The following is an 18,580-nucleotide window of genomic DNA, read 5'->3' as shown; positions in this document are numbered from 1 at the left end:
ACTGCAAATACCTTATATCTTAACAGTCCTTCTAAATTAATTCTCCTATATTACATAAAAGAAACATGGAAAAAAATTGGAATGAACTCACATATGCTCTGTCTCCTGGGTCACGCACTCATCCAAGGATTTTTCACTGGAGTCCTAGACTTTTCTTCCATCTGGGGTCTTAAATTTCTTTCTGCAGTGTCTTTCTTCACCTGTGCCTCATCAAGGATTGTTGGCGGGGCTTCGGAATGCTGATCTCCAGCACTCTTGGGCTTCTGATGAGGGTTCTAGCATGCGGAACTTATGCGGTCTCGTTCAGAAGGCAATGCATTCTCCTCTGGGTGCTGAAGTCTGCTACTCGATTATTAGCTTCCGGTAATCTTCCACAGCCAAATCCAAGATCGAAAACAGCCTCAGGTTGATCGTATAGCTGTATAGTTGTGTCCACTTTTTTCTGACTGCCGATATCGATGTTCTCCTCAGTCCCTTTTTATTTCACGTTCTCCGTGACCTTGCATGAAGGGTTGAAACCCCCGAAGAATTCGGCGTGACTCCTTGATCTTCTGTTTAGGCCGACCCATTCTTTCTTCTCCTGGTGTACCACAAAATTCGATTAGTTGGACACCGGAACTTCGTGTGATCCGTGCCTACCCCTTTTAAGAACGACCTTGACGGTTGGCATATACAGAGCACGTAAACAAAGGTTTTCAAAGCACTTAGTTAAAACAAAGATATATAGTGTCTAGTGACACAGCATTTTCCTTTGTTACTAACGTTAACTTTTTTTGGTTACTACAATTTTGGGCAGGCTATGTTTCCCTTAGGATTATTTACATTCTTTTATACACTGTTATTTTTTTTCAACACTCTTTTTTCAGATGTGACCTCTGTAAAAGTCAATGTAAAGCGCTTGTAAAAATCTTAAGCTACATCGAATTTTACAAGGGCCTGGAAAGTAAACAAGAATTTTGATCTGAATGGAGAAAGAAGGCAAGGATGTTGGTGAGGATAATTTCTGTGACTCGCTCAGAGCAGATATTTGGATTGGAGAAGTAGAAACGTAGTCAACTATGGAAAGGAGGAATTCTGGAGGTCATTTTGTTTTATTACGCTAAAGGTCTAACGGATAGGCAGAGGGAGCAACCTCCCTATCATTTAATTAATGTATTATTGTTTTACTGTAAATAAATGTGTTTTGATTATATGACAACAAAGTGCCGCCTGATCTTTTAATTTACAATGCACTGTTCCCAAAGCCAGAATTTTGGGAGGAAGTGGTGTTCTGTGAGAGAGAGAGAGAAGACTTGCACAGTATTGTGGTTTGAGTTACGGAGAGCAGTGATGACTTCTGCAGTGTATCTGGGAGAAGACCTGATTAAAAAAGAGATCAAGAGTATGGGGAGAGTGAAGAAGATTATCAGGAGTTTGGATAGGTAATGCACAATTTGCATTATGTCATTGCTTATAGCAAAGGTTACTGAACCTTGTCCAGCATAGTCAGTATTGAAAAAGTGTTGAAAAAGGGAGACAGTTTGAATTATGGACATTAAGTTAACCTTGGAATATGACTTCCCTATTTGGATTGCTTGATTGTAAAGGTTGAGCTTCACAGAGAGGTTGGAGTGGTTATTGGAGTTGGAAGACTGGTAAATGCAGCAAATGAATGTTACTAAATTGGGAAAAGAAACCTTGAGCCAGAGGTGATCAAAAGCAGGGGATTCTAAATTAGCATTCTCTGGCAAGCAGTGTTGGCTCTCACAAAGACACAGGTGCCACCTTTGTGTTGAAAGGAATTGTGAAGTGTGCAAATTGAGTATTGAAGGTGGACAGTAGTAGATGTAACTTCAGTTTGGGTTTCTGTCAAGAAAAAGATATCTGGTCTGGACTGTAAGTTGATGAATATCATCTATATTACTCTTTATATCACAAATTGATTGATTTGTAGTTCATTGGTACCAAACCAAAGTTTAGCAGCACTCAAAGTGATAAAAGGCTCTCCATCCCACTCAGCCTCTTGTCCTTTCTTTCAGCAATTGTAAGTTCAAGTTGGTAAATTCTTTTAACTGTCCATCCAACTCTTTTGTGGCCTACCTCTTTTCCATAACTGTTCTTTTTTTAATTTCATCTTCATTTACCATCATTTCTGATTCTGGACCCTGGTAAATCATAAATTTCAATGATTTCTGTTTTATCTCATTTATTATAAATTCGTTTAAATTGCCAGAAGTCATCACTTTTGTTTTGCTGTTGTTTAAAATAAGCATTTTAAGCTTTGTTGCTTTCCATCTTAACCAATAGATCAACCGCTCCAGATCTTCCTTTGTTTCTGCTATGAGGGTTGTCATCTGCATCTCTTAAATTATTTATTTTTCTGCCACCCATCTTAATTCCAGTTGGATCTTTGCCTAAATTAGCCATTCTCATAACATATTCACTATAAATATTAAAAATGTTAGGGTGGCAGTAATACATCCCTGCTGCATTTCTTTTTCCACTTGAACACTGACTTCTTACTGAAGCTTATTGGTTGTCATACAGCTCTCTTATCAAGAGAATTAGATGTTCGGGTATTTCCATTGATCTCATTACAATGCACAGTCTGTCACGATCCACTCAATCAATCAAGCTTTCTTATAATCAATAAAACAGATGAATACTTCCTTCTGAAATCTTCTTGTTCTTTCTGTAATCCATCTTATGCTTGCTATTTGGTCTTGACCTCTCCTAAAGAGGTCAAGACCAAATTCACTTTCAGCATAACTTTACTTGCATGTGAAATTAAACCGATGGTTCTCTAATTCTCACAATTTCTGGGATTTGATTTTTTTGGAATTGAGATGAATACTAATATTTTCCAATCTTTAGGCCAGTATATTTTCTTCCATACCTCTTGACAAATTTCAGTCAATTTATTCACTACTTCATCCCTAACTGCTCTCAATAATTCCACTGACACACACACATCATCAGCTACAGGAGTTTTTCCTTTGGCAGTTTTTAAATTGCTGATATCACTTCACTTTATTATGAACGGTTCTTCAACAAATTCTCTCCTTTCAAATTTTCCTTCAATATTATCATCTTTTTTGTACAAATCCTCTACATACTCTTTCCATATTTTTCACTGTTTTTTCTTACATAAGATATTTACCCAAATTACTTTTTACAACTGCTAATCCAGAGCTAAACTTCTCTGAAACATCATTTTTTTCCCCTCCTTCTAAACAGATCTCTTCTACCCATAATATTGCTTTCTTCAATTTTCTTGCATCTTTTGCTTAGATGCTTTTCCTTATCTTTCGTAGCCTGTCTTTAGAAATCTGCAATCAGTTGTCTAACCCTTTCTTTGTTTCTCTGACGTTTTTGTTTTTTTTCTTTCCTCTGCTATTTGAATAAAGTAAGTGGATAAAATAAAGTTTATAGAGTAAGTTTTAGAAATATAAAGTTAGGTGAAATGTGTTTGTATAAACTAATTCTTTGTGAAAAGCTCATGTAATTTGTTCATCTAATAAGGTGCATCATGCCATGTAATTAGTCACATGTTTTTAGCTGGTGTAAATTGTAGGAATATGATGCTCCCAAGTCAGTGCAATTGTGTCTGAATGAAATGTCTGTGAGAAGGGAACTGATGGAGTTTGAAAAAGGTGTTGTGATTGGATGACATGTTGCAGGCCTATTTGTTCAACATATTGTTGACAAATTGGACCATTCCAGGTCAACAATTAGTGATACCATACTGAGATGGAAGCACAGGAAGTCAGATGCAAGTGCCACCCACAGTGGATGACCCACCACACTTACTGAATGTGACTGTAGAGTGCTCCAAAGGATAATATGTAAAAACTGTCATTTTTCAGCTGACACGTTGAATGCGGAGTTCCAGGCATCGACTGCAACACAAATCTTCACAAAAACATTTGGAACCAAGGTTCACAACATGGGTTTCTATGATAGGACTGCAATATATACTAGCTCCAGATTATCCGACCAACATGCAGCATATACAATGGGACACGGAAGCTTGGAAAGCAGGTGTGTTATGGAGCGATGAATCATCCTCTACCTAGCAAATGGATGGGTATGGGTGTGGCAGATGCCCAATGAGTGTCTCTTACAAGAGTGTATAATCCCAACCATAAAATTAGGCAGTGGTGATGCGATCGTATAGCCTTCTGTTTCCTTGTTTGCCTCGGACCTCTTTTTATTGTGTCACAAACATTGAATTTTGAGAGGTATCTGAATATTCTGGACAATGCAATGCTTCCTACTTTGTGGTGTTTCTATAGAACTGACCATTGTCTCTTTCATCAAGACAATGCACCATGTCATAAGGCTGCTACTCTAACTGCATGGTTTGTCATGTGAACAATTTAATATGCCAAGAAATTATATTCTTGAAGTTTAAGATGTTTGGGAACTGCAATGTTTGTCAAATGAATAAGAGTAATGCAATGTGCTAATAACGAAACTGTGAATAGGGTTATAGGTCAGTGAGAGATCATTTATGTGTGAAGAAGAGGTTAGGTGATAAAACAAGAGCCCTAGAGTGTTTCTGCATTAGTCCATGAATGTCCATGGAAAGAGGAATCCATCCACTATAGAAGACTGGATACCCAGTTTGTTATAAATTTTTAAATTGTTGTCATACTAATCTTAGTTGCTCTGAGATGTTTAATAGGTAAACTTTCTGTTAAGAGATCAGTTTATCAATTAGTCCTCCTCAAATGTTTTGTGTGCATGAGATAACATTTGGATAACAGTGAAGAAAATTTTGCCATAAATGTTCCAGGAAAAACATTCCATTGCTTTTAAGTATAGATAATTTGAATAGCTCTGCATCTTCTAAATCTTAGCAAATGATTTTTTTTTCCCCATTAGAGAAGCTTTAGAAAAAAAGACTAAACTATACGACCATCTTACTAAAGGAGATATGATTCCAGGTAAAAGTTTATGTTAATCAATAGTAGAAATTAATGCATTTTCAATTTTAGTTGGACTATTTATAATTTGTGACTTTTTTAGTTATTTCTATTTATTTAATTTTACTTTATTTACATTTATTTAATTTTACTTTATTTACAGTATTTCCATTACCACTTGTATCCATTAAATACATTTGATACTAATGTTCACTGTTCATTTTCTTTTCTTTCTGCTTTTTTTTTTTTTTTTAAGTAAAGCATTGTTTTGAAAATCAGCTGTATGTGAAACTAATTTAACAGAAAATCTGCAATAATTACACTTCATATGTTGAGAAAATTTCATTATTACCTTGTTGATCTATTTTTTTTTATTAACTAATGTTTTAAAAGTTCTTTTTTTTTTTTTTTTTCACATTTGACGTCCATAGATGCCATATGGTCACTGCCATACCTCACATGGTTTTGGCAATGATGTCTTCTAGAATAAGTGGTAGGGTTACAGATTCCCTTTCCACACAAAGTTTGTAGGACAATCACAAACATCCATGCCCATGGCTGGATTCATGTGTTGAGAAAATTTCATTATTGCCTTGTTGATCTATTTTTTTTTATTAACTAATGTTTTAAAAGTTCTTTTTTTTTTTTTTTGCATTTGACGTCCATAGATGCCATATAGTCACTGCCATACCTCACATGGTTTTGGCAATGATGTCTTCTTCTAGAATAAGTGGTAGGGTTGCAGATTCCCTTTCCACACAAAGTTTGTAGGACAATCACAAACATCCATGCCCATGGCGGGATTTGAACCCACAGCCTCTGGCTGGAGAGCAGGCATGCTAACCACTCGGCCAACCAGGCAGTTCTAATACACTAATATATGAAAATATGAAAAGAGGTGCTTAAGGGTCAAAGCTGTATAACCGAGAGATCTCTGCATAGCCTTTAAAAGAATGCAGAGAGCTCACAGGGCTTCTGACCTGATGTCCAATCAACACCATCTCGTGGTGCACCCTGTTAGGTATCTACCTGGATACTGAATGAACGAGGATGTGCTGACAATTTGGGATTTAGATGACCAAATTGTATTCTTATTGACTTAAACCACAACGTAAAATGATGGTACAACGTGATGGAATTTCATGCCGGCTGGGACATCTCCTGCTTAAACAGGGCCCCCGTGGTTTTTGCCAGAGAATCAGGGCAAACAGCGAAAAGTCAGCTACTGGAACGTATCTTAAAACACACCCCAACTCAACATCGCCAGAGTTCAAGATCAGTACTATCCACTTAAGAAGCCTGAATGGCAAAGAAATAGAGCTATCTGAGAAATTAGATAAGTACCAAATTGACATAATAGGGATGACTGAAACAAAAAAGACAAAAAGTGGCAAGATCTTTCTAACCAATAAATGCAAACTGTTATATTCAGGCAATAGCAATCAGAGAAAAGGAGTTGCTATAGTATTTAACACTAAATATGAGGCCAATCTTCTTGAATGGCAGGCAATATCAAGTAGAGTGATGTGGGCAAATATGAGAATGGGGAACTGGACAATGAGACTTATTTGTGCCTATGGTCCCACAGAAGGTTCTACTAAGGTAGAAGTGGAGGAATTTTTTGAGGCTTTAGAGAAAGCAAGTGACACAATGAAAAAGGAAAAGCTGGTCCTTGTTGGGGATCTAAATAGCAGAGTAGGAAATGATTATCAGACATACAAAAATATTTTGGGAAAATTTGGAGAAAAGAGCAAAGCTAATAATAATGGCAAATACTTGTTGGATTTCTGTTCAGGACATAAACTGGTTATTACTAACATCATGTTCCAGCATAAAAATGTGCACAAATTCACATGGAGAGAAGAGGCAAGGAATAAGAACAGTCTCATTGATTATGTTATTGTTGACAGTGATGTTTTTCCACTGGTGCAAGACACCAGAGTGTACAGAGGATTTGAAATTGGAAGTGATCACTATTTATCTTGAGCAGGTTAAAGTTGAATTTCATATTGAAAAGAATAGCATGTAAGAAAGTTTTAAATCAAATAAAAGTTGAGCAGCTCTCAGATGTGAACTGTAGACTAAAATACACAAAGATTATTGAAGAAAAAACGAAAGAGTTTGGGAACAGGAACCAAACCTTGGAGATTCAATGAAGAAAACCTTGAAGAAAACCCTGATTTATTCAGCCAGAGAGGCATGTGGTGAAGTTGTCTGCAAGGATAGAAAAATCAGAACTCCATGGTGGACACAGCAAGTTAAAGAGGCAGTGAAGGAAAAGAAGAAAGCATATCAAAAGTTCCTGGCAAATAAGTCAGCTTGTGCTCTTAGAGAATACAAAGACAAATTTAAGAAAGCTAAACACTGTGTAAAACTGGCTAAACAAAAGTCATGGGAGGAATTTCGCAAGAACATAGAAAATTAATATCAAGAATGTGGCAATAAATGGTGTCCCAAAATTCACACAAGATTTAAATTTAGCGCTATTTGTGCGGTAAAGTGTTGCCAATGAGAAAAAAAAGACAGCATGACAGCTGACAGTTCAGGGTTATTAAAAATGGAGTGCTACACGAAAAAACAACGCATTTTCATTGTTGAGCAATATTTTAAAAATAATGAAAGTTTGGCAGCTACAGTTTGCAATTTTCATACAAAATATGGTCAGAATAGTGATTCAACTTCATCAACTGTGAAAAGATTAATTAAAAAATTCAAGGAAACTGGATCAATTAGTGATCTTATACACTCTGGGCGTCGTTCAACAGAAAACATCGAAGCAGTTCGTGAGAGTGTTACCGAGAGTCCAGAAACATCAATTCGGCACCGTGGTCTTGAATTAGGCATTTCGAGAAGCTCTATGCAGCGTATTCTCACGAAAGATTTGCATCTTTATGCTTACAAAGTTCGATTGACTCAAGAACTGAAGCCTATTGACCACACACAGCGAAGAGAGTTCGTTGAATGGATTATGGAACAACAACAAGTGGATGCTTATTTTTCGAACAAAATCATCTTCGGCAATGAGGCTCATTTTTATCTTGATGGCTTCGTTAATTGACAAAATTGTGGCATTTGGAGTTCAGAAAATCCATGAGTGATTGTTGAGAAACAAATGCATCCACAACGTGTCACTGTTTGGTGCGGATTTTGGGATGGAGGCATCATCGGTCCATTCTTCTTCAAAAATGCGGCTGTTAAGGCAATAACAGTTAATTGTGCTTGCTATCGCGACATGATAATCCAGTTTTTATGCCTAAATTGCAAGATATGGATATGGGCAACATGTGGTTTCAACAAGACGGTGCCACGTGCCATACATCCCGAGAAACAATTCAATTAATGCATGAGTCATTTCCTGGTCGTGTAATTTCCCGTTTTGGTGATCAGAATTGGCCACCCAGATGATGTGACTTAACGCTGTTGGACTTTTTTCTTTGGGGTTTTTTGAATTCTAAGGTTTATGCCAACAAGCCCACGACCACCCACGCCTTGAAGGAGGAAATTGAGCACTGTATCAATGAAATTCAGCAACATTTATGCAAAACAGTCATGGAAAATTTCGACAAAAGAGTGCATATGTGCCAGCAAAGCCATGGAGGCCATTTGCTCGATATGCTATTCCATGCATAACCCTATACTGTATACTTTATGAATCAATAAGAAATTACAATTTTTAATTAAAAACCTGTGTTTTCTATCAAAATTACTTCTTGCGTGAATTTTGGGACACCCTGTATATTCTAGAGGTTGTTGAAGAAGCTTAGAAATGGAGAAGTGAGTGATGTAAAAGGAATTAGAGATAATAAAGGTGACATGAAAACAGGAGAAAAAGTTTTCCTTGAAGTATATCTTTTTACTTTTAGTAATTCGAAAAATTGCTAAATGAAACAAGCAGTGATGACAGCACAGTGGTAAAAAAACACTGACCAGTCATGCAGGCAGGAATACATATCCATACTTGAAGTAGAAAAAGCCATCAAAAGCCTGAAATGTGGATAGGCAGCAGGAGTAGATGATATTTGATCAGAAATGCTGAAGTATGGTGGTATAAATGTCTTACAGTGGCTGCACTGCATAGTTCAGAAGGCTTGGACATAGGTACGAATTCCAGATGATTGGAGTAGAGCTTTCATAGTACCCATATATAAAAAAGGGAAATAAAACTGAAGTTTTATTTCCTTACTGATTTCATTTGTGGATTCAGGTCAAATAAAGGTCGAATTTGAGGCTGTTGGGATTAGATTTTCACTTTACGACAGATAGTTGAGAAATCATTGGAATATAACAAAGATCTGTATGTAAGTTTTGTAGATCTGTAAAAGGCATATCACAAGGTGCCAAGAGAGAAGCTATTCAAAATGCTACAGATATATGGTGTTAATGGGGCATTCAGGAAGTTGGTTTAATGTTAAATCTGGTGTCAGACAAGGATGTACATTATCCCTTCTGTTATTCATTATCTATATGGATCACATTATGAAGAAAAGTGGTATTAAACCTGATATCAAAATTGGAGGTGATAATGTCAGCTTTTTTTGCGGAAGATATTATACTTCTAAATAAATCCGCTACAAGTCTGCAAGAATCCCTGACCAAATTGAATAATTGTTGTAATAAATACTTTATGAAGGTCATCATTAGAAAGGCAAAGACGAAGAAAATAAGTAGAAACATTGAAAATATTAACTATGTTGTGAATGGAGAACCTATAGAATAAGTAAAACATTTCAGCTACTTAGGCACGATTTTTAATGAAGATGGTAATTAAATATGGAAATAGACAACAGAATCAACAAAGTTGGTATGGTAAAAAGTCAACTGAATAAATTTATATGGAATAAGAGAGAAATTAACCAAAACACTAAATTAGCTGTATACGAGACAGTATTCAAGCCAATTTTAACATTTTGATCTGAGAGCTGGGTCAGAAGTAAAACACTTGATCAAAGACTAGAGACCGCAGATATGAGAGTTCTGAGAAAGATTAGGGGCATGAACAGATGGCATCAATGACAATATCATATTAAAAACGAGGATACTAGGAAGGAACTTGACATTGTTAGCATTCAGGAATATGTTAGCAGAGCTAATCTCAGGTGGTATGGTCACTTAAACAGAATGGGAGTGGAAAGATTAGCAAACAAGTGTTCTCTGCCAGGTTTGCAGGAAAGTCGCAGAGCAAGGCCAAGAGGTAGGTGGGTTGATACAGTAAAAAGTGCCTTAGAAGACAAAAATATAAGATCTGATAATGTTGGAGTCTTGTCAGGTAACAGACTGATTTGGAGGAAAATTTTAGATAGGAAGTTAGTAATGATATAATTTTTCATGTAGTACTATCATATCCTGTACACCCCTTGAGGGTATATATCAGGAATTTGACGATGATGATGATGACTGTGTTTAAGCTATAAGTAGATCTGGAAAAGGCAGATGCCAAGAGAAAAGCTTTTCATAATATTACAGTTATATGATGTAAATGAAACATTATATCAAGCATTGCTTAGTCTATATTTGAGTTGTAAGTTAGAAGTTTGAATTGAAGGAGATATAGGAAGATGGTTTGGTTTGATGTTAGTGTGAGACAAGGGTGTACATCTTTACTATATTCATTATCTACTTGGATTAAATTATGAAGGAAAGTGGTATTAAACCTGATATCAAAATTGGAAATGCTAATCTCAGCTCTTCACTTTATTAAGTTATAAATCCTGTAAAAGTCTGCAGGATCCCCTGTCTGAATTGAATAACTGCTGTGATAAATTTGGTGTGAAAATCAGTAATAACTGAAAATTAGTAATAACAAGACAAAGAAATAGGCAGAAACATTACAAAATCAACCGCATTCTGAATGGAGCACTTACCAAGTAAGTTAAACATTTCATCTATTTAGGCACACCTTTTAGTGAAGTTTTCAGATTAAATATGAATATACACAACAGAATTAATAAAACCAGTTTGGTAGGAAGGCAGCTGAATAAATTTATATGGAATAAGAGAAAAATTAGCCAAAACACCAAATTAACAAATTAGTATACAAGACAGTGTTCACACCAATTTAAACTTGTGGGTCTGAGAGCTGGTTTAGAAATAAAACACTTATCATTGTCTGGAGGCCTCTGATATGAAAGTTCTGTGAAAGTTTAGTGAACAGATGGCATTAAAATTTAGGATATTAGTAAGAAACTTGACATTGTTAGCAATCATAAATGTGTTAGTAGAGCCAGTCTCATGTTGTATGATTATGATCACTTAAACAGAATGTGAGATGAAAGGTTACAAAAGAAATGTTTTTTTGCCAGGTTGGCAGAAAAAGACCAAGATCTAGATGGATTGATGCAGTAAAAATTCCCCAAAAAAGAGAGATCTTATATTCCTGCAGAGGTTTCTGTGGTTAAGAAGTTCAATATAATCATTCTGGTTTTGTGACCACATGTTTATTAAAAAAAACTTTTTAAAACTAAACACGTACTGAAAAACAACACCCGACAAGTTTTGTTAGTCGTCAGACTAACATCTTCTTGGGTAAAGAGAACTAAAAGTTTAAAGCACAAACTACTAGAAATTATGAAAATTATTTCGTTTGTTGGTATTGTGAACATCAAAAAAACGAATAACAGATCTATACAACTGTTAATGCGTGTTAGATAGAGGCAGTGCTGTTTATTATTGCGTTCTGTGGTTCACGCTCATTCTGTCCGAGGTCTGAAATTGGTAAATTTTTTAATAAATGATGACCAAACTTGATTTAAAATCAAACCTTGGTTTTTGTTGCATTGCGTAGGAATTTTAATCATATTTGCTTCCTCTTTTAATTTTCTTGTGAAACAATTCTTATCTATATAGGACATGTTTGTTCTATCCCAGAGTACATCATGACCTGTAGAGGTTGTGTGAAATGCCAATCCCGATTTATGTTCTCTCTTATTTTGTACATACTTTTGATGTTCGCTCATGCGGATTTCTCCCAATCTCCCCATTGCCAAGGCAAACTCTGGGAACAAAAAGGACGAGCAATGGGTTCACCCCCCCCCCCCCTCTCACCAGCTCTGACAAGCCTCTACATGGAAAATTTTGAAAATAAGACTACTAAACTGGCACAAAAAACTAAAAAATTGCCCTGTTGTGTGGACAATATCTTCATCAATTGGCCAGGAACAGCACTAGAACTGACTACATTTCAAGACTGTTTTAATAACTTGCATCCTAACATAAAATTCACTCTGGAACTAGAAGAAAATAAAAAAAACTTCCTTTCCTGGATATCCTTATAGAAATAAATGAAAGAAAAAACAGATTATTGTTCTCTATCAATAGAAAACCACACGCAGGAAGATTTCTGCATACTACTTCACATCACCACCCCAAGTAAAAAATAGGCCTAATAAAAACCTTAAGGGATAAAGCATACAACATCCCCAGTACAGAAGAAAAACAGAAAGAAGAAATACGATACTTAACTCAGATCCTGCAACTGAATGGTTTCAATACTAAGTTAATTAGGAAAATGCTCAATACAGCACCTACAAGAAACTTAAATAAGATTTCAAGAACACAGTTACCCTTCCTTATATCAAGAATGTAACAGATAAATTAGCCAAACTTCTCTACAAATACAACATAAAAGTGACTTTCCTGCTACTTGAAACAATATCAAGATCTCTTCATCCTCCGAAACCTCCACATCACCCAATGAAAAAAACAGGGGTTTATAATAATCACTGTTTCTGTGGCATCTGCTGTGTGGGCCAGATGGGGAGATTGGGAGAAATCTGCATGAGCGAACATCAAAAGGACATACAAAATAAGAGAGAACATAAATCGGGGATTGGCATTTCACATAACCTCTACTGGTCATGATGTACTCTGGGATAGAACAAACATGTTCTATATAGATAAGAATTGTTTCACAAGAAAATTCAAAGAGGCAGCAAATGTGATTAAAATTCCTATGCAATGCAACAAAAACCAAGGTTTGATTTTAAATAAAGTTTGGTCATCGTTTATTAAAAATTTACCAATTTCAGACCTCAGACAGAGTGGATGTGAACCACAGAACACGAATAGCATTGTCTCCAGCTAACACGCATTAACGGTTGTATAGATCTGTTATTTGGTTTTTTAACGAACTGCTTTGATGTTCACAACACCAACAAATGAACTGATTTTCATAATTTCTAGTAGTTTGTGCTTTAAACTTTTTAGTTCTCTTTACCCCTGAAGATGTTAGTGTGACGACTAACGAAACTTGTCAGGTGTTGTTTTTTAGTAATTGTGTAGTTTTAAAAACAGTTTTCTTTAATAAACATGTGGTCACTAAACTGGAATAATTATATAGAGAGATCTTATAATTTGCAGTCTTGACAGATAACAGAGTAATTTTGAGGAAAATTGTTGATAGAAAGTTAGTAATGATGCAACTTTTTCATGTAGTGGTATCATTATATCCTGTACACCTCCTGAGATTACATTAGGAATTTGACAAGGATGATGATGATTTAGTGTGCATTTTTAATGGTATTTTTATGGCTGTCATTTGTTACCTAGTATCTAATTTCTGCACTTCACTTTTCAACCATTAGTTTTCCATTCACTGTTTGTCTCCAGACTTCCTAAAATGTCATTTTTATTTTTATTCATTCCCTTTATTGCTGTTCTTCAGAATAACATTTCTTTCATAGTTTTCATGAATATTATAACCATACTTACTGAAGTTAAATGGTATCTCTGTAGTGCAGTATATAATAATAGTATGCTTTAGCTGAAAGGAATTGGGTTTTGAGACTTTGTGATATGTGAGTTTGGGCAGCCTGGTTGACTTACTTGCTGGAGTAAGTCAGATACCATGAAGGCTCAAAACCCAATTCCTTTCAGCTATGCATTACATACCTGCACCCTGTTGGTTGCTCTCCAAACAACAGGGTACAGGTTTGAATTCTGCTTTGGGTTTGTTTGTTTGTTAATGTGGAAACGAATTTTATCTCCTGGTGGAGGCCATCATCCTGCTTATCAGAGACCTGAAGGGCTTGAAAAAGTTCCACGTTTGGTCTAGAAATCAGGGTCTCCTCATTAGGTACAGTTTTTAGTGAAGATGGCAGATTAAACATGGAAATAGTCAACAGAATTAGTAAAACTAGTACAGTAGGAGGTCAGCTGAATAAATTTATATGGAATAAGAGGTGGGATTTATTAAAAATAAATAAAGAAATAAAATTTTTAAAAATCCTTAGTTCACCCATAGTACTAATTTATTATATCATTATAACCTTTTCATGGATTAAAATTACATAAAAATGGTTAGCGATCAGTCTGAGTATGTCAGCCTAAGTTTGCCCTCACTAGAAACTTACTTTTCCTCTCACAACAATAGACAAATTGGGTCAAACTGGGTTAGCAAAGATGGCAGATTAAATATGGAAATAGACAACAGAATTAGTACATGCCCCTTGGCAATAATTTTGATTTTTCTCAGATTTGTACTGTTTGTCATAAATTCTTATTAAATAGCTTAAGGAAATTACAATGTACAATAGAATATACATTAAAATAAATTTTAATACGCTTCCAATATTTCGGCAACGTCACGTTGCCATTATCACAGGAACTTAAATACAAGAGACGTGCACGCAAGCACAACACATAGTAAATGAGGAACGAAGCAGGAAGCTATTCTTTCTCCTAGAAGTCCTGATGGTGCCCCCTAGCAGGCAATGTTGGTATTCTTGGCCGATTGGTCTTCTGATGTAGGTTTCCCAAATTTGGGGCAATCTCATGCAACCAAATTTGTTGAGGTTTGAATTGTTTCTTAGGGCTGGGGCTGATTCCATGAATAGCCTTTTGTATTTGAATTTACCACGGTGCATTATCGTGGCTTTCTTCCACCGTATTCTATGGCGGGTATCCAGCGCATGGTCTGCAAGACCAGAGTGGCTGTATTGGTGAAAACGGATGTAGTCCTTGTGTTCCGAAATTCTGATATTAGCTGTCCTGCCTGTTTGGCCAAAGTAGGACAGCTTACAACTGCAAGGGACTTGGTATACACCAGGTAGGGCTGGGGGGGGGGGGGGGGGATCTTTAGTGGAGCAGATAAGGGATGCCAATTTTTTTATAAGGTCTGTAACAAAGAAGTTAAGTCATGTTTTTTTAGGATTTTTGTAATTTTTTCTGAGGTGCCTCGGATATAGGGAATGGTGATGGATTTAGAGTAATCCTTGTTGTGAAGGGGAGGAGGGGGATTGTGATTTATTGGTTTCAATATTTTTTGGATTTTTTTGGAAGGGGGGTAGCCATTGGCTAAGAAAGTGTTGAGAATGTGGTTTCATTCTGTGGTTAGGGTGTTGTCATTGGAACAGATAAGTTTAGCCCTGTTGTGTAGTGTCTTAATGACTCCATATTGTTGTGAAGGGGTGGGATTGTTGGTAAATGTATCTGCTTGTATGGGTGGGTTTTCTATTAACTGAGAAAACCAAGGTTCCATCAGGCTGGCAGGTGACTAATGTGTCTAAGAAAGGAAGGCAGTTGTTTTTTTCTTCTTCCAGGGTGAACTTGATTATGGGGTGTTGATTGTTTAAGTGTGTTAGGAAGGAGAGGAGTTCATCAGAGCCATGTGGCCAAATAGCGAACACATCATGAACATAGGGAAGCCATATGGTTGGTTTTTGTGGGGCAGAGTTTAAGGCTTTCTCTTCAAAAGTCTCCATATAAAAATTGACCAAGGATGGGGAGAGTGGAGAACCAATGGCTGTCCCCTCTATTTGTTTGTAGAATTTTCCTTGCCAAACAATGTGAACTGAAATAGGGCTGTGATATCAGGAGGAAATTTAGCTTGGATTAGCTCTAAGAATTCTTTGAGTGGGACATTTGTGAATAGGGAGGAGACATCAAAACTGACCATTACGTCAGTGTGTGTTTGAGTGTAAGGTTTTATATGCTGGCTTTGAAGTGTGCTGAGTTTTTTTTTTGTATGAAGGTGTGTTGCCAGTCTAGTGTGTGTTGAGGGCTTTGGACAAATGTTTAGCTAGTTTGTATGTGGGAGAATCAATGCCATCCACTATGGGATGTAATGGCACATTTTCTTTATGTAATTTTGGGAGTCCATATATATGGTCGGTGGGGGGGGGGGGCAGTATAGAGTTAAACGGTTTTAACTAAGAAACAATCCAAACCTCAACAAATTTGGTTGCATGAGACTGCATCAGAAGACCTTCAGCCCAATCTGCCAAGAATACCAACATTGCATGCTAGGGGGCACCATCAGGACTTTTAGGAGAAAGAATAGCTTCCTGCTTCATTCCTCATTTACTGTGTATTGTGCTTGCGTGCACGTGTCTTGTATTTAAGTTCCTGTGATAATGGCAACATGATGTTGCTGAAATATTGGAAGTGTATTAAAATTTATTTTAATGTATATTCTATTGTACGTTGTAATTTCCTTAAGCTATTTAATAAGTATAACCAACGTCTAAACCTTTCCACGAGAATGTTTGTCATAAAGGCAGTTATAGTTATGTTGCTGATTGAAAGTGATCAGCTAAGTAAAAGTAAGGGAACACTGTTATTATGTAAGATATTACAAGATATCCTGCTGAGCTATGTTTTTGATTTCTATATGAGCAGTTCATTCTTTCCTCCCATTGTTCCTTTCACTATGGTATTTTTGACTTTTGTTTTTCCCTTTTCAGTATTCTATTATCCATAATTTTGTTCAAAAAAAGAGCCAGTAAAGTAGAAAAGGTTGTATTAAAACTACTTTTTGTATATATACAAGATTGAAGTCATGTGTTTGTTATAAATTATAAAAGTTTTATTTGCCCAATAATAAGATTATTAATGTCGTTTTATCACAGAGAAAATGCATATCATTATAACAAAAAAAAATTATATAAAAAACCATATGTGATGGTCAGTTACAGCATTTTGATCTACAACGTGTAAGGTTTGCTAGTCCTCCCTCCAGGAGGACTAGCAAACCGAATCCTTAGTTCAGAATAGAACATAAATTTCAAATAAGAAATTTTTGCATGCTCTTGATTTTATACTTATACAAAGCTTTTAAATAAATATGCTTATGATTGAGTAATAAATGTTGAAATATTATAGTCACTTTTTTTTTTTTTTTTTTTACGTTACAGAAGATGAGTGCAATGAACTCTACCTTGTTGATTTTCAAAGAAAAGTAATTGATAAAATTCTACAAAAAAAATATGAGAACAAGGAGAGTGCATCTGTAATAGAAAGCAGAAAAATACAAGAGGAAGAAAATAAAGAAAAATCACCATCTACTGATGAGTGGTAAGATTATGAAATATTGAATACTGTCTGAATTTAGTAGATAATATTATTATTACGAAAGACCTCCAGTGAGTCAAGGACTCATCCATGTTACTCACAACCTCCAGAGGCAAGCCATTCCGGTCATGCACTACTCGATTAGAGAAAAATCTAGCCTTCACCCCTTTCTTCACTGCATTCATTCTCAACTTTCATGGATGCCCTCTCATTTTCTTCCTACCTTCCATAAAATGAAAATTTACATCTGCTGTTATCCTATATGATCCTTTTAAAAGTTTTTATATCTATCATCAGCCATCCACAGATTCTTAATCTCTTCTCATGTTCTGCACTCCACTGTATCTGCATCACCTCGGAAACCAGAAGACCAGATCTGCACACAGTAGTCAAAATGAAGCCATATTGATGCCCTGTAAAGAAGCAAAATGACTTTCTTATTCTTACATGCCAGTGTTCGTTTCAGCAATTATCCTTTGGGTTGTATTTCCAATTTTTTTTTTTTTTTTAAATGGCTCTTGAAACTTCAACTTCCTATCTACTAAAACTCCTACCAATAAAATATGCCATTGGATATCTCATTACACCAAAATGCATAACGTTTACTAACATTGAACTGATATTCATTTTTGCATGCTCACAGTTCCAATTTATTCAAATCATACTGAAAGTACTGCATGTCAGTTGCATTTCTGTTTAACCCTATATTTGCATCGCCAGAAAATAGCAGAATGCACCTGTTAAATCCTTCTTTGTATCTGTGTGTGTGTAGTTATGAATTCTTATTTTTTTGTAACTGACTTTTCTTTAAAAGCTGATGTACTTTTTATAGAGAAATTGAGTACTGAGCATGCACTTTTTAGTGCTAGTACAGCCTGTTAGTTCTCTTTGACAATCCAGTTATCCAAATAATTTAACAACCTTAGCCGTGTGGCCTGTAAACTTCAACTCTATCTGCAATCACTTTCAGATATCTCTAGCTTCATTAGTTAAGCTCGATATAGATCTAACTTAAGTGAATATTTTATTACATAAAATTTTTGCCCTAATATCAAGGGCAAATATTCAGTATGACTTTCAAATTAAACAAGAACAGAAACTGGTAGATTCAATGAAATGCATGAGCGTGATGGTAGAGTGTCATGGTCTAAATATGCTGGTGTAAAGACGTAGTTAAGGAATTAATGTACAGTGCTTATAGCACTGTACATTAATTCCTTACAGCACTGTACAGCATTTCTCCTTCAGAGCAAGGATAAGAGTTTGTTTGTTTTGTGCAGGGGAATTTACAGCAACAATACATCTCCCTGTTGTGTCCCAAAACATGTTCTATGGGGTTGAGATCTGGGGACTGGCCACCTGATTCGATTGATGTCCTCGGTCTCCAG

The 18,580-nt window shown here is 35.9% G+C and overlaps 1 protein-coding gene across 1 annotated transcript in view; it reads left to right on the top strand.

Annotated features, from left to right (window-relative positions):
• The window catches only part of LOC150094272 (coiled-coil domain-containing protein 174), a 108,880-nt gene that overhangs the window by 28,138 nt on the left and 62,162 nt on the right, over positions 1 to 18,580 (top strand). Inside the window, exons 4-5 of the mRNA XM_090412101.1 lie at positions 4,867 to 4,928; positions 17,036 to 17,195. Coding sequence (XP_090268227.1) covers positions 4,867 to 4,928; positions 17,036 to 17,195 — 222 coding nt within the window. The remainder of the gene's footprint in view (positions 1 to 4,866; positions 4,929 to 17,035; positions 17,196 to 18,580) is intronic.

Source organism: Typopeltis vanoorti, chromosome 22 (genome assembly GCF_054136105.1).
Source record: "Typopeltis vanoorti isolate ZY-2024b chromosome 22, IOZ_Tvanoo_1.0, whole genome shotgun sequence".
In the NCBI taxonomy this organism is placed as follows: domain Eukaryota; kingdom Metazoa; phylum Arthropoda; class Arachnida; order Uropygi; family Thelyphonidae; genus Typopeltis; species Typopeltis vanoorti.
This window is presented reverse-complemented; position numbering and strand designations above follow the sequence as displayed.